The 22,140-nt window shown below is 45.8% G+C and overlaps 1 protein-coding gene across 1 annotated transcript in view; it reads left to right on the forward strand.

Moving 5' to 3' along the window:
* LOC146858038 (uncharacterized) overlaps positions 1-22,140 on the forward strand; it is a 271,763-nt gene that overhangs the window by 137,743 nt on the left and 111,880 nt on the right. The window contains exons 3-4 of the mRNA XM_085648815.1: positions 10,055-10,144; positions 15,081-15,160. Of these exons, the coding sequence (XP_085504941.1) occupies positions 10,055-10,144; positions 15,081-15,160 (170 nt within the window). The remainder of the gene's footprint in view (positions 1-10,054; positions 10,145-15,080; positions 15,161-22,140) is intronic.

Genomic DNA, 22,140 nt, shown 5'->3' on the forward strand with positions numbered 1-22,140 from the left:
TCTGGATAATGTAGTGGCAGCGGTGAGTACGCCTATGCCACGAGTATGTGAAATAATGCCATCCCTGGACACGTGTTTCGAGGTAATTGCCTCTCGTCAGCAGGGAGCAGGTAGGTATGCGGGGTGCCAAGTAGACTGCCAAAATATATAGGTAAAGTACCTTTCAATGCGCGCAGGTGCAGACACCAGGCTCGTCAGCCCAAAGTCGCTCGAAAGAGCTTTAAATAGTTTACGTAGTGGGTCGCGACACTGCTCGTCATACTAGCAAATAGCCCCAAAGAATTCTGGATAATGTAGTGGCAGCGGTGAGTACGCCTATGCCACGAGTATGTGAAATAATGCCATCCCTGGACACGTGTTTCGAGGTAATTGCCTCTCGTCAGCAGGGAGCAGGTAGGTATGCGGGGTGCCAAGTAGACTGCCAAAATATATAGGTAAAGTACCTTTCAATGCGCGCAGGTGCAGACACCAGGCTCGTCAGCCCAAAGTCGCTCGAAAGAGCTTTAAATAGTTTACGTAGTGGGTCGCGACACTGCTCGTCATACTAGCAAATAGCCCCAAAGAATTCTGGATAATGTAGTGGCAGCGGTGAGTACGCCTATGCCACGAGTATGTGAAATAATGCCATCCCTGGACACGTGTTTCGAGGTAATTGCCTCTCGTCAGCAGGGAGCAGGTAGGTATGCGGGGTGCCAAGTAGACTGCCAAAATATATAGGTAAAGTACCTTTCAATGCGCGCAGGTGCAGACACCAGGCTCGTCAGCCCAAAGTCGCTCGAAAGAGCTTTAAATAGTTTACGTAGTGGGTCGCGACACTGCTCGTCATACTAGCAAATAGCCCCAAAGAATTCTGGATAATGTAGTGGCAGCGGTGAGTACGCCTATGCCACGAGTATGTGAAATAATGCCATCCCTGGACACGTGTTTCGAGGTAATTGCCTCTCGTCAGCAGGGAGCAGGTAGGTATGCGGGGTGCCAAGTAGACTGCCAAAATATATAGGTAAAGTACCTTTCAATGCGCGCAGGTGCAGACACCAGGCTCGTCAGCCCAAAGTCGCTCGAAAGAGCTTTAAATAGTTTACGTAGTGGGTCGCGACACTGCTCGTCATACTAGCAAATAGCCCCAAAGAATTCTGGATAATGTAGTGGCAGCGGTGAGTACGCCTATGCCACGAGTATGTGAAATAATGCCATCCCTGGACACGTGTTTCGAGGTAATTGCCTCTCGTCAGCAGGGAGCAGGTAGGTATGCGGGGTGCCAAGTAGACTGCCAAAATATATAGGTAAAGTACCTTTCAATGCGCGCAGGTGCAGACACCAGGCTCGTCAGCCCAAAGTCGCTCGAAAGAGCTTTAAATAGTTTACGTAGTGGGTCGCGACACTGCTCGTCATACTAGCAAATAGCCCCAAAGAATTCTGGATAATGTAGTGGCAGCGGTGAGTACGCCTATGCCACGAGTATGTGAAATAATGCCATCCCTGGACACGTGTTTCGAGGTAATTGCCTCTCGTCAGCAGGGAGCAGGTAGGTATGCGGGGTGCCAAGTAGACTGCCAAAATATATAGGTAAAGTACCTTTCAATGCGCGCAGGTGCAGACACCAGGCTCGTCAGCCCAAAGTCGCTCGAAAGAGCTTTAAATAGTTTACGTAGTGGGTCGCGACACTGCTCGTCATACTAGCAAATAGCCCCAAAGAATTCTGGATAATGTAGTGGCAGCGGTGAGTACGCCTATGCCACGAGTATGTGAAATAATGCCATCCCTGGACACGTGTTTCGAGGTAATTGCCTCTCGTCAGCAGGGAGCAGGTAGGTATGCGGGGTGCCAAGTAGACTGCCAAAATATATAGGTAAAGTACCTTTCAATGCGCGCAGGTGCAGACACCAGGCTCGTCAGCCCAAAGTCGCTCGAAAGAGCTTTAAATAGTTTACGTAGTGGGTCGCGACACTGCTCGTCATACTAGCAAATAGCCCCAAAGAATTCTGGATAATGTAGTGGCAGCGGTGAGTACGCCTATGCCACGAGTATGTGAAATAATGCCATCCCTGGACACGTGTTTCGAGGTAATTGCCTCTCGTCAGCAGGGAGCAGGTAGGTATGCGGGGTGCCAAGTAGACTGCCAAAATATATAGGTAAAGTACCTTTCAATGCGCGCAGGTGCAGACACCAGGCTCGTCAGCCCAAAGTCGCTCGAAAGAGCTTTAAATAGTTTACGTAGTGGGTCGCGACACTGCTCGTCATACTAGCAAATAGCCCCAAAGAATTCTGGATAATGTAGTGGCAGCGGTGAGTACGCCTATGCCACGAGTATGTGAAATAATGCCATCCCTGGACACGTGTTTCGAGGTAATTGCCTCTCGTCAGCAGGGAGCAGGTAGGTATGCGGGGTGCCAAGTAGACTGCCAAAATATATAGGTAAAGTACCTTTCAATGCGCGCAGGTGCAGACACCAGGCTCGTCAGCCCAAAGTCGCTCGAAAGAGCTTTAAATAGTTTACGTAGTGGGTCGCGACACTGCTCGTCATACTAGCAAATAGCCCCAAAGAATTCTGGATAATGTAGTGGCAGCGGTGAGTACGCCTATGCCACGAGTATGTGAAATAATGCCATCCCTGGACACGTGTTTCGAGGTAATTGCCTCTCGTCAGCAGGGAGCAGGTAGGTATGCGGGGTGCCAAGTAGACTGCCAAAATATATAGGTAAAGTACCTTTCAATGCGCGCAGGTGCAGACACCAGGCTCGTCAGCCCAAAGTCGCTCGAAAGAGCTTTAAATAGTTTACGTAGTGGGTCGCGACACTGCTCGTCATACTAGCAAATAGCCCCAAAGAATTCTGGATAATGTAGTGGCAGCGGTGAGTACGCCTATGCCACGAGTATGTGAAATAATGCCATCCCTGGACACGTGTTTCGAGGTAATTGCCTCTCGTCAGCAGGGAGCAGGTAGGTATGCGGGGTGCCAAGTAGACTGCCAAAATATATAGGTAAAGTACCTTTCAATGCGCGCAGGTGCAGACACCAGGCTCGTCAGCCCAAAGTCGCTCGAAAGAGCTTTAAATAGTTTACGTAGTGGGTCGCGACACTGCTCGTCATACTAGCAAATAGCCCCAAAGAATTCTGGATAATGTAGTGGCAGCGGTGAGTACGCCTATGCCACGAGTATGTGAAATAATGCCATCCCTGGACACGTGTTTCGAGGTAATTGCCTCTCGTCAGCAGGGAGCAGGTAGGTATGCGGGGTGCCAAGTAGACTGCCAAAATATATAGGTAAAGTACCTTTCAATGCGCGCAGGTGCAGACACCAGGCTCGTCAGCCCAAAGTCGCTCGAAAGAGCTTTAAATAGTTTACGTAGTGGGTCGCGACACTGCTCGTCATACTAGCAAATAGCCCCAAAGAATTCTGGATAATGTAGTGGCAGCGGTGAGTACGCCTATGCCACGAGTATGTGAAATAATGCCATCCCTGGACACGTGTTTCGAGGTAATTGCCTCTCGTCAGCAGGGAGCAGGCTTCGGGCTGACGAGCCTGGTGTCTGCACCTGCGCGCCTTGAAAGGTACTTTACCTATATATTTTGGCAGTCTACTTGGCACCCCGCATACCTACCTGCTCCCTGCTGACGAGAGGCAATTACCTCGAAACACGTGTCCAGGGATGGCATTATTTCACATACTCGTGGCATAGGCGTACTCACCGCTGCCACTACATTATCCAGAATTCTTTGGGGCTATTTGCTAGTATGACGAGCAGTGTCGCGACCCACTACGTAAACTATTTAAAGCTCTTTCGAGCGACTTTGGGCTGACGAGCCTGGTGTCTGCACCTGCGCGCCTTGAAAGGTACTTTACCTATATATTTTGGCAGTCTACTTGGCACCCCGCATACCTACCTGCTCCCTGCTGACGAGAGGCAATTACCTCGAAACACGTGTCCAGGGATGGCATTATTTCACATACTCGTGGCATAGGCGTACTCACCGCTGCCACTACATTATCCAGAATTCTTTGGGGCTATTTGCTAGTATGACGAGCAGTGTCGCGACCCACTACGTAAACTATTTAAAGCTCTTTCGAGCGACTTTGGGCTGACGAGCCTGGTGTCTGCACCTGCGCGCCTTGAAAGGTACTTTACCTATATATTTTGGCAGTCTACTTGGCACCCCGCATACCTACCTGCTCCCTGCTGACGAGAGGCAATTACCTCGAAACACGTGTCCAGGGATGGCATTATTTCACATACTCGTGGCATAGGCGTACTCACCGCTGCCACTACATTATCCAGAATTCTTTGGGGCTATTTGCTAGTATGACGAGCAGTGTCGCGACCCACTACGTAAACTATTTAAAGCTCTTTCGAGCGACTTTGGGCTGACGAGCCTGGTGTCTGCACCTGCGCGCCTTGAAAGGTACTTTACCTATATATTTTGGCAGTCTACTTGGCACCCCGCATACCTACCTGCTCCCTGCTGACGAGAGGCAATTACCTCGAAACACGTGTCCAGGGATGGCATTATTTCACATACTCGTGGCATAGGCGTACTCACCGCTGCCACTACATTATCCAGAATTCTTTGGGGCTATTTGCTAGTATGACGAGCAGTGTCGCGACCCACTACGTAAACTATTTAAAGCTCTTTCGAGCGACTTTGGGCTGACGAGCCTGGTGTCTGCACCTGCGCGCCTTGAAAGGTACTTTACCTATATATTTTGGCAGTCTACTTGGCACCCCGCATACCTACCTGCTCCCTGCTGACGAGAGGCAATTACCTCGAAACACGTGTCCAGGGATGGCATTATTTCACATACTCGTGGCATAGGCGTACTCACCGCTGCCACTACATTATCCAGAATTCTTTGGGGCTATTTGCTAGTATGACGAGCAGTGTCGCGACCCACTACGTAAACTATTTAAAGCTCTTTCGAGCGACTTTGGGCTGACGAGCCTGGTGTCTGCACCTGCGCGCCTTGAAAGGTACTTTACCTATATATTTTGGCAGTCTACTTGGCACCCCGCATACCTACCTGCTCCCTGCTGACGAGAGGCAATTACCTCGAAACACGTGTCCAGGGATGGCATTATTTCACATACTCGTGGCATAGGCGTACTCACCGCTGCCACTACATTATCCAGAATTCTTTGGGGCTATTTGCTAGTATGACGAGCAGTGTCGCGACCCACTACGTAAACTATTTAAAGCTCTTTCGAGCGACTTTGGGCTGACGAGCCTGGTGTCTGCACCTGCGCGCCTTGAAAGGTACTTTACCTATATATTTTGGCAGTCTACTTGGCACCCCGCATACCTACCTGCTCCCTGCTGACGAGAGGCAATTACCTCGAAACACGTGTCCAGGGATGGCATTATTTCACATACTCGTGGCATAGGCGTACTCACCGCTGCCACTACATTATCCAGAATTCTTTGGGGCTATTTGCTAGTATGACGAGCAGTGTCGCGACCCACTACGTAAACTATTTAAAGCTCTTTCGAGCGACTTTGGGCTGACGAGCCTGGTGTCTGCACCTGCGCGCCTTGAAAGGTACTTTACCTATATATTTTGGCAGTCTACTTGGCACCCCGCATACCTACCTGCTCCCTGCTGACGAGAGGCAATTACCTCGAAACACGTGTCCAGGGATGGCATTATTTCACATACTCGTGGCATAGGCGTACTCACCGCTGCCACTACATTATCCAGAATTCTTTGGGGCTATTTGCTAGTATGACGAGCAGTGTCGCGACCCACTACGTAAACTATTTAAAGCTCTTTCGAGCGACTTTGGGCTGACGAGCCTGGTGTCTGCACCTGCGCGCCTTGAAAGGTACTTTACCTATATATTTTGGCAGTCTACTTGGCACCCCGCATACCTACCTGCTCCCTGCTGACGAGAGGCAATTACCTCGAAACACGTGTCCAGGGATGGCATTATTTCACATACTCGTGGCATAGGCGTACTCACCGCTGCCACTACATTATCCAGAATTCTTTGGGGCTATTTGCTAGTATGACGAGCAGTGTCGCGACCCACTACGTAAACTATTTAAAGCTCTTTCGAGCGACTTTGGGCTGACGAGCCTGGTGTCTGCACCTGCGCGCCTTGAAAGGTACTTTACCTATATATTTTGGCAGTCTACTTGGCACCCCGCATACCTACCTGCTCCCTGCTGACGAGAGGCAATTACCTCGAAACACGTGTCCAGGGATGGCATTATTTCACATACTCGTGGCATAGGCGTACTCACCGCTGCCACTACATTATCCAGAATTCTTTGGGGCTATTTGCTAGTATGACGAGCAGTGTCGCGACCCACTACGTAAACTATTTAAAGCTCTTTCGAGCGACTTTGGGCTGACGAGCCTGGTGTCTGCACCTGCGCGCCTTGAAAGGTACTTTACCTATATATTTTGGCAGTCTACTTGGCACCCCGCATACCTACCTGCTCCCTGCTGACGAGAGGCAATTACCTCGAAACACGTGTCCAGGGATGGCATTATTTCACATACTCGTGGCATAGGCGTACTCACCGCTGCCACTACATTATCCAGAATTCTTTGGGGCTATTTGCTAGTATGACGAGCAGTGTCGCGACCCACTACGTAAACTATTTAAAGCTCTTTCGAGCGACTTTGGGCTGACGAGCCTGGTGTCTGCACCTGCGCGCCTTGAAAGGTACTTTACCTATATATTTTGGCAGTCTACTTGGCACCCCGCATACCTACCTGCTCCCTGCTGACGAGAGGCAATTACCTCGAAACACGTGTCCAGGGATGGCATTATTTCACATACTCGTGGCATAGGCGTACTCACCGCTGCCACTACATTATCCAGAATTCTTTGGGGCTATTTGCTAGTATGACGAGCAGTGTCGCGACCCACTACGTAAACTATTTAAAGCTCTTTCGAGCGACTTTGGGCTGACGAGCCTGGTGTCTGCACCTGCGCGCCTTGAAAGGTACTTTACCTATATATTTTGGCAGTCTACTTGGCACCCCGCATACCTACCTGCTCCCTGCTGACGAGAGGCAATTACCTCGAAACACGTGTCCAGGGATGGCATTATTTCACATACTCGTGGCATAGGCGTACTCACCGCTGCCACTACATTATCCAGAATTCTTTGGGGCTATTTGCTAGTATGACGAGCAGTGTCGCGACCCACTACGTAAACTATTTAAAGCTCTTTCGAGCGACTTTGGGCTGACGAGCCTGGTGTCTGCACCTGCGCGCCTTGAAAGGTACTTTACCTATATATTTTGGCAGTCTACTTGGCACCCCGCATACCTACCTGCTCCCTGCTGACGAGAGGCAATTACCTCGAAACACGTGTCCAGGGATGGCATTATTTCACATACTCGTGGCATAGGCGTACTCACCGCTGCCACTACATTATCCAGAATTCTTTGGGGCTATTTGCTAGTATGACGAGCAGTGTCGCGACCCACTACGTAAACTATTTAAAGCTCTTTCGAGCGACTTTGGGCTGACGAGCCTGGTGTCTGCACCTGCGCGCCTTGAAAGGTACTTTACCTATATATTTTGGCAGTCTACTTGGCACCCCGCATACCTACCTGCTCCCTGCTGACGAGAGGCAATTACCTCGAAACACGTGTCCAGGGATGGCATTATTTCACATACTCGTGGCATAGGCGTACTCACCGCTGCCACTACATTATCCAGAATTCTTTGGGGCTATTTGCTAGTATGACGAGCAGTGTCGCGACCCACTACGTAAACTATTTAAAGCTCTTTCGAGCGACTTTGGGCTGACGAGCCTGGTGTCTGCACCTGCGCGCCTTGAAAGGTACTTTACCTATATATTTTGGCAGTCTACTTGGCACCCCGCATACCTACCTGCTCCCTGCTGACGAGAGGCAATTACCTCGAAACACGTGTCCAGGGATGGCATTATTTCACATACTCGTGGCATAGGCGTACTCACCGCTGCCACTACATTATCCAGAATTCTTTGGGGCTATTTGCTAGTATGACGAGCAGTGTCGCGACCCACTACGTAAACTATTTAAAGCTCTTTCGAGCGACTTTGGGCTGACGAGCCTGGTGTCTGCACCTGCGCGCCTTGAAAGGTACTTTACCTATATATTTTGGCAGTCTACTTGGCACCCCGCATACCTACCTGCTCCCTGCTGACGAGAGGCAATTACCTCGAAACACGTGTCCAGGGATGGCATTATTTCACATACTCGTGGCATAGGCGTACTCACCGCTGCCACTACATTATCCAGAATTCTTTGGGGCTATTTGCTAGTATGACGAGCAGTGTCGCGACCCACTACGTAAACTATTTAAAGCTCTTTCGAGCGACTTTGGGACTGACGAGCCTGGTGTCTGCACCTGCGCGCCTTGAAAGGTACTTTACCTATATATTTTGGCAGTCTACTTGGCACCCCGCATACCTACCTGCTCCCTGCTGACGAGAGGCAATTACCTCGAAACACGTGTCCAGGGATGGCATTATTTCACATACTCGTGGCATAGGCGTACTCACCGCTGCCACTACATTATCCAGAATTCTTTGGGGCTATTTGCTAGTATGACGAGCAGTGTCGCGACCCACTACGTAAACTATTTAAAGCTCTTTCGAGCGACTTTGGGCTGACGAGCCTGGTGTCTGCACCTGCGCGCCTTGAAAGGTACTTTACCTATATATTTTGGCAGTCTACTTGGCACCCCGCATACCTACCTGCTCCCTGCTGACGAGAGGCAATTACCTCGAAACACGTGTCCAGGGATGGCATTATTTCACATACTCGTGGCATAGGCGTACTCACCGCTGCCACTACATTATCCAGAATTCTTTGGGGCTATTTGCTAGTATGACGAGCAGTGTCGCGACCCACTACGTAAACTATTTAAAGCTCTTTCGAGCGACTTTGGGCTGACGAGCCTGGTGTCTGCACCTGCGCGCCTTGAAAGGTACTTTACCTATATATTTTGGCAGTCTACTTGGCACCCCGCATACCTACCTGCTCCCTGCTGACGAGAGGCAATTACCTCGAAACACGTGTCCAGGGATGGCATTATTTCACATACTCGTGGCATAGGCGTACTCACCGCTGCCACTACATTATCCAGAATTCTTTGGGGCTATTTGCTAGTATGACGAGCAGTGTCGCGACCCACTACGTAAACTATTTAAAGCTCTTTCGAGCGACTTTGGGCTGACGAGCCTGGTGTCTGCACCTGCGCGCCTTGAAAGGTACTTTACCTATATATTTTGGCAGTCTACTTGGCACCCCGCATACCTACCTGCTCCCTGCTGACGAGAGGCAATTACCTCGAAACACGTGTCCAGGGATGGCATTATTTCACATACTCGTGGCATAGGCGTACTCACCGCTGCCACTACATTATCCAGAATTCTTTGGGGCTATTTGCTAGTATGACGAGCAGTGTCGCGACCCACTACGTAAACTATTTAAAGCTCTTTCGAGCGACTTTGGGCTGACGAGCCTGGTGTCTGCACCTGCGCGCCTTGAAAGGTACTTTACCTATATATTTTGGCAGTCTACTTGGCACCCCGCATACCTACCTGCTCCCTGCTGACGAGAGGCAATTACCTCGAAACACGTGTCCAGGGATGGCATTATTTCACATACTCGTGGCATAGGCGTACTCACCGCTGCCACTACATTATCCAGAATTCTTTGGGGCTATTTGCTAGTATGACGAGCAGTGTCGCGACCCACTACGTAAACGGTTGGGAAAATAGGTACATGTTTTCAATGTCTGTGAGTCCCATAAGTAAGGCACATACATCACTGTTGTAGGTGGTTTGCAGAGGAATATGTGTGAATAACTTCAAAGTGATAACCTTGTACATTGCGTAATTGTGTAATTTATATGTGTAAATCCTATTCTTCATGATTCAACACCCTCTCACCCCTGCCAGTTGGTTGATGTACTACATCTGTCCTGTTCTGGAGTTTACGTTCAGGATGAGTCAAGAAGTTGTTTTTTTTAATAGTGAATGCATGCATGCATTTATGAACATATGTCCAAGATATGATAATATTGTGTTTATTTTTCTCTTTATTTAGACCAATCACCAGTATAATCCGAAGTTTGAAGAGTGGGCCCAGCAGTACAAGGCAGTCAAAATTATAGATGATGGTACTCAAAAGAATGAGGTTGGTATTAATGAATGATTGATCTCAAATAGCATGGTTTTCAATCAGCATTGTAATTGGGTGTCATGATATACAAAACTCTTTATCCGTTTTATAGATTGCCTTGTAAGAACCACGATGATGTAGCTAGTGGTCCGCTCTCGTACATTTTTAAAATAAAATATCGATTTTCTTTTAGTCCAAATAAGACTTCCCATGTACAACCAGAGAGATCAGCAGTGGTCAGCGTATACGGCAGTGGCATGAGATAGTTGAAAGCAATTATAGTAGAGCTGTCCAGTGTAGTAGGCATGCCATTCATCACTCTTATTCTATTTTGTACCTGAGGTGACCCTTTCTCAATACAGTGTGGGTGGTGTTCAACCTGTATTAGCTTCACGTTTCCTCAATTTCTGTTTCTCATTCAACCTGGGATTATTTCACAGCGTTCTTGTCATTTCATTTGCAACATTAGTCAATGTGATGATCTTGTTATTTATCTCGCCCACTTTGTGAGTGGTTTGGGTACCTCATGGAGGTTTGTTTGGGGGCTCCGAAAGGTTTTGTGTCATTGCAGGCCAGTTTGGCAAGCAACAATCCTGTGCTCCAAACTTGTAACCAACCTTGCCATGTCTGCCCAAATCCCATTTTCTTGAAGACCTCCAGCATGTACTCCTAGCCAAATGTTTTGAACGCTTTGTTTTTATGTAGCGCTGCTAGCATATACTACTCCTCCGTGACTGCCACAAAATGCATCATCTGTGTAAGTCTTCTCTGATTTTGAGTGCTACTGTGGTGTGGTATTAAGCTGCAGTGGTCAGTGTGCACAATATTCTTGTTTACCCTGGGGAGTCAGTTTGCCAGTGCCCAGCTCAATATTTTGATATCCAAGTTAATCACGGACAGAGGATGATACGATGCTCAATCTGATAACCCTGTCTGATGTTGGCATTGCTGTGATTACTACCTCCCTCATCATTTGGCCCCTTCGTATTTTATTCAATTTGCATTCTTTATCCTCATTCAAATGTGTCTCCAGTAACAGAGCAATATTCACCCCTCATTGCCTCAGGTATGTCAGCACTGACTTTTTGTATGATTATTCAGTCCTCTACCATTTCATGTCATAATTTTAGCAATATCTCCCATCTTGTATGCCTAGCCACCCCTATTTTAATAACTTTCCCATTCAGCCAGCCTCCCACGCCATCTTTGATCATAACATATCACAGTACCATGCTCAACGCCGCCAATGCAGCACCCATGAGAGTAACTGTTGCCATCCGATCTCTCCCCTCCCTCCGATAACCATCTTAACAAACATTGACGGTTCACCCAAAAACCAAAATACACCAACTCTCCACTTGTTGGTTATCAAGAAAAGCTAGTCCTTGTCTTTGTCACCCCTGTCACCAAAATCCAGCTCCCCTTTCCGATGGATGGAATTATGCACTTACTACCTAGAACATGCAACTCTGCCACACCCAGTTTTTTGTCCTACAATTACAAAATCTAGTAGTGCTTAGAAGGTTCCCAGCAGACTGCACTGAGCCAATAATCCTTCCATCCTCCATCTGCACCCTGCCGACAGGCACAACCTCCCTCCTGATCTTCTTTCATGGCTTATTTCCCATTTCTTATTGCCGCCGCGCTTTTCCTTTTGCACTGGCAGCTGGCCTTTTGCTCTGTCCTTTATACATCTCCGAGCCGTGCCTGCTCCACTTGGTTCCTGCAGTTCGCTCCATCTGTTCTTCTTATTGTCTTCACTATGCACCCATCCATTCAGCTCATCTCAGTCACCTCTGCAAAAGCCTGCCCTATCTTATCGTTTTCTTCTTTCTCATTACAGGACATTAATCCTATTGAGAATTTTCTTTTAGTGCTAATACCTATATTGATCGATTCAGGGTAAAATATTGAGAAAAATAAGCTACAAAAAGTGTTTTGCGCTCTAGACATTACTGCTCAAGGTTACAGTGGTGCCGGAATCCATCTAGATTGTAGAAGGTTACTTCAAAGCGTTGATAAAATTCAAGAGGCAATAAGCATGTGGGAAGGTTTATGTTTCAAGTTCTGGGCCTGGCCTCCTAGAGGGGCTCAATCAAGGGTGTCTCGGAATTATCCTCAAAACAGGTTGCGCTCAACAAGTCCTGTGGGTGGATGACATGAAATGGATAAAGAACAGTGGAGCTGCAGAGAATGTTGGAAAAGAATGCTGACATTTTTGAGGAGAGACCAGGTAAACTTGAAGGTTTTGAACATGTTTGGACAAAGTCCTTCATGCTCCTGTTGTTCCTGCGAGTGCTGCAGTAGCTGCATCTGCTCCCTTCGGCTGCATTCTTGTTTTTGCTGCATATTAATCTATTTTGCTTTGCTGCACAGATTTAGCCTCTGACCCGCAATGCTGCTAACTCTTTCATACTTGCTCCTGCTGTTGATTGAATCTGTCCTTCCAGACAGAGCAAAACACATCTCTGCTTGTACGCTTCTTATCGCGTTCATTGTGATATTCTGTGTTGTGCTATTCCTTATTCTAACTCTCACAGACTCTGTATTCCTTCTCATGGAATTGTTATTGTTCAGCCTTATTATGTATCATTGGCCACTGCCATCCTTCTGTACATTAGTTTTGCACTGCTCGTGTATGGCCGCCCAGTTACACTCTGGTGCCGAGAGCAAAACTCATGAATTGCGATGAGGGACAACCAATATCACATTCTATTGCTCAGTGAGTTGATAGTTCAGCCTCTTGCAGACGTGCACCGCTTCTTCTTTCGGGAGAAAACCTTGCGTTACAAGTGTCATGTACCTCAGTGAGTGGAGCACTTGCGTTCAGTGAGAATCGCCTTCCAAGCCTCATCACAGTTATGTGCTCCTCACACTTCCTTCCTGTAAAAATTAAATTCTTCTTTTTATGTTGCCATAGGCACATATAAAAACGTGGTTTGTTCCCGAGCATAGGCAAAGTCAAAATGTCCAGTGTAGTTGAAACAATTGACAAAATGAAGTTCAATCCTTTGGTGTGAGGATTTATAGGCACATATTTAACTGTTTCTCTTCACTCCCCGGAGTCACATCCTGCCGGGGTTCGCAGTCACGCTCACAGCCGCAATGCATTCCCTCCAGTCTCCTCTGGGTATTCACAGCTGCAGTGGGAACAAGTACTTCCGCTTCCCTTTTGCCCCCCCCCAATCCCATGACAATGTGTCTGTGGTCCTGAACGGTGTCACTGCCTTGCGCAGCGCGGATACTACCTGACTTGTCTGAAGTTCGCCCTCCCTCAGTACTGACAGCAATAAATATACCCTTCGAGGTTTTTTTTGTGTGGTCCCTCAACACTGTTCACCACTAGGCAGCGTCTCTCTTGCCAATTTCGCTGGGTCTTATCGTCCATTCCTACCTTCTCTGCCATGGTTCTCCCCCCCCCCCCCCCCCTCACGCATCCCCACAGTTGTCTACCCTCTCTCCAGCACACCCATCAAATGCCCAGGCACACTTATTGCATTCCCAGGTATTGCTCCACAAGTCAATCCACAGTCTCTGATGGCCAGACCCAACCATTTTATGCCCTGGCACAACCACCATGTGCCCAGGCACACTCTCAAATGCTCAAGCGTACCTACAAATGCTCAGATGCAATTCATCTTAAGCCCAAATATAACATGACTTGCTTAGATACAACCACCAGGCACGTCCTCCGATACCCAGGGATGGCACTTGAATAGATTCCACCAACTGGCGCCTCTCATGACAATCGCCTTTCCAAATGTATTTTCATTGCACATTTATTTTTAATGTGGCACTTCATTTCACTTGTTTCCCTAGTCGACTGCCTAGTTTGCATTTATGGACATTGCACTACTGCATTTATACAAGCACAGCCTCAAATACAGAAGAAAATCCATATGTCCATTCAAAACAAACACACACAGTTGAAGTGTAATATATACCAAGGTGTAGCCACACAGGGAAGTGCAGATCTTGCCTCTGTGCCCCAATATGCCTTCGGATACCCAGGGCAGCTTGACAATGTACATGTATATCTTAAAATGCTCATTGAGGCTTTGCCATAAAGAGTCACAGCCTTAAACACCCTGTGCAGTTTAAGTTAATGCACAGGTATGAATTTATGTTTTGATTTCTATTCTAGAAGGGCTGTTGGCCAGGATGATGGAGACATCAGCAGTAGGAATTTTGGTGCTGATTCCATACCCTTACCTGTGTCAGGTTGGGAGGTCGTGTCCGGCAACAACTCGTCCGCTCACGATGCGGTGGCAAAAAAGGGGTTCTGACTTCGGCCTGCAGAGGTTTTTGTGTATATTTTCTGCCTTATAGCAGAGGAAGGAACGTCTGCACACCTTGCCTCTGTCCTAACCACCACACCAGATAGTTGGCTGATGGAGAAAAGGTGGAAGCTACCAAACATTAAAAAAAATGTGTTGAAGAGGCCTGTTTACGTTCTGCCGATGTGAGACATCATCATGACACTTAGAGAAGCAAATGTTGCACAAGGGGTTTAAGGGATAAGTCATAACTAGCAGCCGATGGGCCCTTAAAGATGGAAGTTGCTGTTTATGGAATGTAGCCGTCTAGCCGGCTTCAAGCAGTGTATTCAGGTGGTTCTGTGTACTGGCGCATTTGTACGGACTCTTATACTATTCTGTGACTAGTTTGAGGACACCCTCTCTCTCTCCCGCCTGGCTGCTCCTGCTGCGCACAATCCTTTTCCTACAGCGAGTTCGCCCATTTGGCCTACGGAAGACCATTAATTCAGCTTCCCATGTACAAAATATTACAATCCAATAACAGACCTTCGCGATTCTACAGCAGCAATAAAAATATACGCAAGCTCACATCTTTCAAGCACACTTTTTACTTAAAATGTTTATTATGCTTCGTGAGATGCTTTCAAGAAATCAGAGACATGCGTCTGGTAATGGTTGGCTTTGTGTTACAGGAGCGCTTAGGAGCCGTTGCTTGCCTGCAGCTTGCCATAGATACTTTCAAAATAAGGGATCATGTTATTGTTGTTGGTGGGTAAGTGTATTTTGTATTTGCATATCTTGATTTATTTCTGGACTGTTTACTAAAAGAGATAGATTTTAGGATCCGTTTTGCAAAACGTAATAGTATTTAATTTCACTTAAAATATTCTGTAAGTATTACATAACCCAACTCGTCAAAAAGTCTTTGAAGACAAACCTTACCCTCATACCTGAAGCTCGCAGTTCTATCTTATGTTTTTCCTAGATCCACATTGGATAACATCTGTGATTAAATTGTAATGTCTTATTGCGCTGTTTTTACGTTCTTATATTGAGATTGTGCACCCTTTGAACTAAGTGGTCTTGTTAATGTAATTATGATAGTTTGCTTGATGTTTTCTGTTGTATGCATCCCATTAGAAGACTATTTTTGTGAGTGTGTGGGCTCGTCCTTTCAAAGTACATTAGAAATTATTTTTAAAACAAGTATAGTTGTATGTAGTGCTCCCTGTATTGTGGCAAGAAAGTTAAATATTTAAAATGTTCAGTAAAAAAAAAAAAGTGAAGTGACATTTACAAAATCTGCAAGTATGTGGTTAAAGAAGTATACATGAAATCACACCAAGATTGTTCTTGCTCTATGCCTGTTTTATCCATCCCTCAGCATTTACTGATGCCCACTGCTCTCCAGCGGCTTTGTGAATATCCTTATAGTCTTCGTTCACTCCTTCTTTAAGGAATTACACATTTTACTGATTGGCATTGTAAAAACTCCACCTTCCTTTGATGAGTTACAATACTTTGCCACCTACCATTTGTAGGCTGATACATGGTGAACTATCAACTACTTTGGAGAAACAAGGTATCTGGTGAACGACATATAACTGGTTTCTTTATGTGAAGGGCTTTTTGTCAATAGCCTCCGGGACAGTCCAATTGGCAAGATTTTAGAGGAGTGCAAAGCTGTTGAAAACACTGCCTGAAAGGAACCTGAACTCATGATGTCTATCAACCTTAGAGGATATCCGGTGTCTTCCTAAATTTCTTGAAGCTAACACTTTGACCAATAAAAGCCAATAAAAGGATGTGAGAGTTGCATGGAGGTTATGTGTGTGGGGAACATATATCGTTTTGGGATCTTAAATAAATATTTCTTGCTTTGGGCAGGTATTTGATATCTGGGTTGGACAATTGAGGCAGTATGGTCTCGTCTTCCAATCTGTCGTCGATGTTCCATTGACGGTGTTAGCAGTGCCATTGTTGTTGACTTGTCAGTATTATCATTGACAATATCTTCGTTGGTGACCTTTGAATGGTATGGTTGTCAACTTCGTTGTTGATGTTTTTCTTGTTGGCAGAGATTTTTTCTTCGCCGACAATGGATTTTTCCTGGATAACCTCGCTGCCGTAGTCTTCTTGATGATAACGCCCTCAACAGGGATAAAGATTCAGACTTTGACAATGGCAAAGGTTTAAAAATGCCTCAATACTACCTCAGTCCGCTTCTTTGTTTTAGGAATTGGAGATGCATAGGATATTTTTTGTTGTTCTTCTGACAGGATTTTGTCAGCCTAAGCTGCTAATTCTGAGGAAGTCATATCCTCTCTAGATAATTGTAAAGAGCTTTCCTGTGAGGTTCTCCCTCATATCTTTCCCTTGGAGAAGCCAGAGTGTGAATGAGCTCTTTTAAGAGATTTTGGGGAAGTTTCTTCTTTATCTCCAGAATGAGATTCCTCCGATATTGATATTTGCTACCATTTAAATACTTTTGCCTTTTTATCCTTTAATGTTTTTGTAGAAAAGTTTCTACAAACTTTACATTCTCTGGCTTCATGACCCATATGTAGACGATATATACAAACTTTATGTGAGTTTTCAGAGTCCAGTCTATTTTTATCACATTTCTCATATGACCTAAAAAGGCTCTTCTTGGTACCTTCACACATAGTTTGAACTGTAGTTCTTATTAACGCCTTGACATATGGTGATAAATCTTAGAAATGGTCACTTATCTGAATGAGTAAGTAGTGCTTAAAGGGACTCCCTTCACACACAACGTGTGGTAGAAATATGACTTTGCTAGCCTGGGTCAGGAAAGGTGAATGCTGTACTTTGCTCTAATTGGCTGAGTTTGGATGTTTTATAAAGAGGTAGATAGGCTACTATGTTTAACACTGCCGTGTTCTCACTTTGTACACCGTGGAGATGCCAGCCGACAAAGCAAATGATTCAAGCACGTGATTCCATGAAAGATACCAATATTGAAGAACTTCAGTTAGAGGTAAGTAACTTATTTTTCATTAGAGAACTGAATACGCAACTCCATGACTTATGTCACTGCGAGGAGATTTTTGAGGGACTTCTGGGAGGCTGGATGAATTAAGCTGTGGCTTGCTCTCCTGACATCATTTGTGTGCTTCTTCATTCTCTTCTTGGAGGCCCACCTCCCCCACACAGTTGATTAAAGGTTAAATAAGAATGGAAGGTGAGAATGACTGATGATTCTGTATTACTGCTGTGGAGTTGGGTGGTGGCATGGTCTTTCGGCCCTGACTGGGATACTGGCGTTCCTTGACACTGTCTAGGAATGAAATATATTGATTAGCCCACCTTGAGTGTCAGGGAATATGTAATGATTTTTGAGTCCCAGTGCTGATCCTTGTTTCTGAATGTGCCCGTGTACAAGCCATCACTTTGTTATTATGTTTGGTCTAATTTTATTTTGGCTTCTGTTTGACTCCATGTGGCACTTGGGTAAATAAATAATAATTAAAACCTATTTAAAACAATGTACATCCAAAGTTGTTAGATGAAACTATCTGCACCATAAAAGAAAGTTTCAGTACCAGTAGCATTTTTGAAAATGCACACAAGTCCAAATGTTTGCCTGAGCGATGAGAGGGCCTCTTGTGTTTCCAGGTATCACCATAAAAGTGCTATAATAATTATGCAGATTTTTCTTAACGTCACCTATCATTTATCTCATTGTGGACAAAAATAGGGATGGCACCTAACTGTCTATAGATTTGCTTAAGAGTCTATTTAATTTAATTTCTTAAAAGGGTCAAAGTGTTATGACATAAGCCCTTTAATTGAATAAATTATGCAAGATTGTCACAAGGTCGTTGGCAATACTTGGTTCTCATAAGAATATGGGTGGGGGTTGGTTTCGTAGCAGTACCCCAAAAAAGACCAATTGTTGAATAAACAAGGGCTTTAGATATGTGGCGTCGACCATCACCGTCAAGTGCTCTTACACTTAGTAAGTTTGTATCCCGATCCTTAACCTGATTTCCCTTTTCTCAGGCTGATTAAAGGGAAGATTGTTTTAAGGAGTTTCCTATTTTCCCCACCACTTATACTACACTGCCTTAGTCTGCGACCCATCATTGGGGTTGTTTCATCCAAAGGCACAACACTTGGTCACCATGGAGCCTGCACCTCATTCCGTAATTCAGAATGGCCTTCAAGACCTAGCTGTTCGAATAAGCCTCCAGGGCCTGCAAGTGCCTGAATACCCTATCCGATGATTAGTCGCGCTTTATAAATCTTGATTGATTCTTGGATTTCCGAGGTTTCTGGAGTGACTATGGGTGTAGTCTTCATCTAGTGGTTCTAGGGAATGTCTTTCAAGAGGTGTCCTTGAGATCTCCTCTCCTGAGGTTTTTCCTTTTGAGCTCCTATTTGGGTTCTCCTTCGTTGTTACATCTGGTGCATGCCAGTCCCCTGCAAGATGTGTTTTAATCCTTTTTGCATTCTTTAGACCCTGTCCTTCTGATTCCTCCTCAGGACTTCCAAAAGCCTGACTTACTTTTCCATGTGATTCACTAACAAAGATAGCTGTGGACAAATACATAACACACTCTATTGTTACTCGTATGTAGTTTGCCCCCAGGTGTAATTAACATAAGGGATCAGCTGCAAAGCCCTGCTACGCAGTGCTGTTAGACAGAGAGAGCCGTGTGATAGAATAGACAAATATAATCAACAGTGAAATGTACTCTAGCAAAGTGTTTCAGTATTCACAGTCATTAAATGTAAGCAAGAAAGTGTCTGTCCATTCATATTCTCAGTTCTCTTCTGTCCATCATTTATTCTTTGAAGAACAAAGTTGTCCCTTTTCATACTCAGGTTTATGATCCCTTTCTCTCATCTACATCTCCATAATTGGAAAGGAGTCCTTGGCCTCCAATATATTTCAAAATTATTGTATTATTCATTTTTTAAAATAAAATTACGTTGCCAGCCAATAACCTTTGCCCCTGTTCATTAGGAACTTCATGAGGGCTTTAATAAGTGTCATAGAAAAAATATAATTAGAAGTAAATATAATTAAAACAGTAATTGATATAAACGTTAAAAACAAACACACCCTTACTAAATACAGGAAGGGTTGAGGAAAACACCACTTCATCAAATACAAAAATGAAGGTAAGATCGAACATCGAGGACAATTAATTCTCAATTTCTTTATATACCCTTTATAACATACAATTACTCATTCGAACATTCTGCCATACTCAAAATTGTGTAAATCCTCATATTTGTGTTGAAAGATGTTTGCGTAAACAAAACTAGATTAAAGGCCTGTATGATTTTCAAATATACCATTCAAGAAATGTGCTGTACTCCAAGTAAAATAAATCCTCATCATTGTACCAAAAACATTTATTTAAGCAAAACAGCACATACCTCATAGTGCATACGATGAAAACCACTCCTAAAGGAAGATTTAATTTTAGTCCCAGGAAGGTAATCTAAACGTGTATATATATCCCAAGGAGCAAGATAATTCAATTAAACCTGTTTGGTCCATGAGCTAAGCAATTGCATCAACATTTTCAGTTCATTGTTTTAGTAGGTCATATATAAATGTCTTCCATGACTCCTGCTCCTTAAGCAGGAAAACCTGTAAATAGAAGGCACCATCCATTACCAGAGAACCACACCCATGGTTTATAAGTATTAAAATAGTTTTAAAACCTAGCTATCATGTTTTTCTAATCCTCCTGAAAAAGAATCTGTTAGACCTGTCAGCCCTTTGGGTGGTCCCTCCTCCTCATTATTTATTTTGTCCCACTTTTGCCTCAAACCCTGTTAGTATTTTTCCTTTTTGGGAACCACCAGACTTTTTAGTATTGATGCAGATTCAGGGAGCCATTTTATCTACCCCTGGAACTTCTGTCTGAGGGCCTGGAGCACAAAATGGTGGCCACCCATTGTCACCTGTGACGTCACTGGAACCTACTAGAACCTTCTGCAACATTCTGGAACCCTGTGACGGTTGGAGGCGGTTTAGAATGTTGGGAAGCTAAGTCAGAGTTGACAGTTGGAGCTGGCAGTTGGCACCTGACTGGTGAAGAGAGAGGAGCAGAAACCTGAAGGAGGAAGGAGTGAGGCAGCAGGGGTGGAAACTTGTGCCTGGAGTGGGGTCCATAAACCCACCCTTGATACTAGTCCCTACTGACTGAGCCCAGCCTGGAGCCCTGTATGGGAGAAAGCAAGAGAAACCATCTTAAGGACCTGGACAGCAGGAACAGGCCTTAAAAGTAAAGAACAGCAAGTTCCTGACCTGGTTACTGGTAACTTCTTGAAGTCCGACGTCGAGAAGCCTGGAGACCTGGAGCCCGAGGTGGAGAAGCGGCGCTGACTGGAAAGCAGACGTCGTACCCGGAGCTGCCAGAGGTCGAGAGAGGGCGCCGACGGAGGTCGTGGAGAGTATCAGAGGTCGAGGAGGAAGTCACCCGAGGTCGAGTGTGCGGCGTCGACGGGGGAGTGAAGTCCGCCCTCCGGAGTCGCCGGAGACCGAGGTGAAGCGTGCCGGAGGTCGGGAGTGGAGATCGCACTCCGGAGTCGCCGGAACCTGAAGAGAATCGTGCCGGAGTTCGGGAGTGGAGGTCGCACTCCGGAATCGCCGGAACCTGAGGAAAGGAGCACCGGAGGTCGGGAGTGGAGATCGCACTCCGGAGCCGCCCGAAGTCGACATCGAGCCGAGGCCGCCCGACGTCATCGAACCGGAGCCGCCCGAAGTCGACATCGAGCCAAGACTGCTCGACGTCATCGAACCGAGGCCGCCGACATCGAACCGGAACCGCCTCCCTGCGTCGACAAGAACTGTCATTGAGCCGAGGCCGCCGACATCGAACCGGAACCGCCTCACGGCGTCGACACGACTCCAGCGGCGTCGGAACTTCATAAAAAGGGCAGTAAGTGGAATAGAGGGCGCCTAAGGCCCTGTGAAGCCCTAAGAGACCATCCTAGAGGCTAGAGAGGTGCTGGAACCAGCTTGATAGTGCCAGGGGTGAGCTGAGACTAATACAGAGGGGTTGTGTAGTGTGGGAGAGCCAGATCTCTAGATCCCCCCTTGATCTACCTCAGTTTAGGCCTCAGCCTTGTCCAAGCCAAGTAGTACACCCCTCAGGTCATCCAAAACTCTACAAGCTGGGATTGGGTCAAATCATCCCATAGTACCTCAGGAATGTGAACTGATTTTCAAGTGTCACTGTTGGCTTTTATTATTTATTGAGAGCACTGTATTTATTGTATTCGTCCTATTTATTGCCTCACAGTATTTATTGCCTCACAGTATTTATTGCCTCACAGTATTTATTGTTTCACAGTATTTATTGTTGCACAGTATTTATTGTCTCACAGTATTTATTGCCTCATAATATTTAATTGCCTTTTATGTAATGCACTTATATTTATGCCTTGATTATTTATGATCTACCTTATTTATTGAATCGTTAAGATAGTATTTATTTGACGTACCCTTCCACAGGAAAAGCCTTGTGTACTGTGATTGTGTTATTATTTATTTAATCAGCAACTAAGAGAAAAGAAGATAAAGAGATATATTTTCAGTATAATTTTTAAGGTGTAGTGTCGTTTTTGGAACGGATGCACACATGGTTATTGTGTGGGTATGACGTATGCTTAGCACGGTGCCTGATCCCTGACCACTCGAGTCAAGCTACCACAGTGTATGTCTGGGAGAGCACCACCACCCTTCCGGTGTGGGAGTGGTTTTCT

This window comes from Triturus cristatus, chromosome 3_2 (assembly GCF_964204655.1).
Source record: "Triturus cristatus chromosome 3_2, aTriCri1.1, whole genome shotgun sequence".
NCBI classification, from domain to species: domain Eukaryota; kingdom Metazoa; phylum Chordata; class Amphibia; order Caudata; family Salamandridae; genus Triturus; species Triturus cristatus.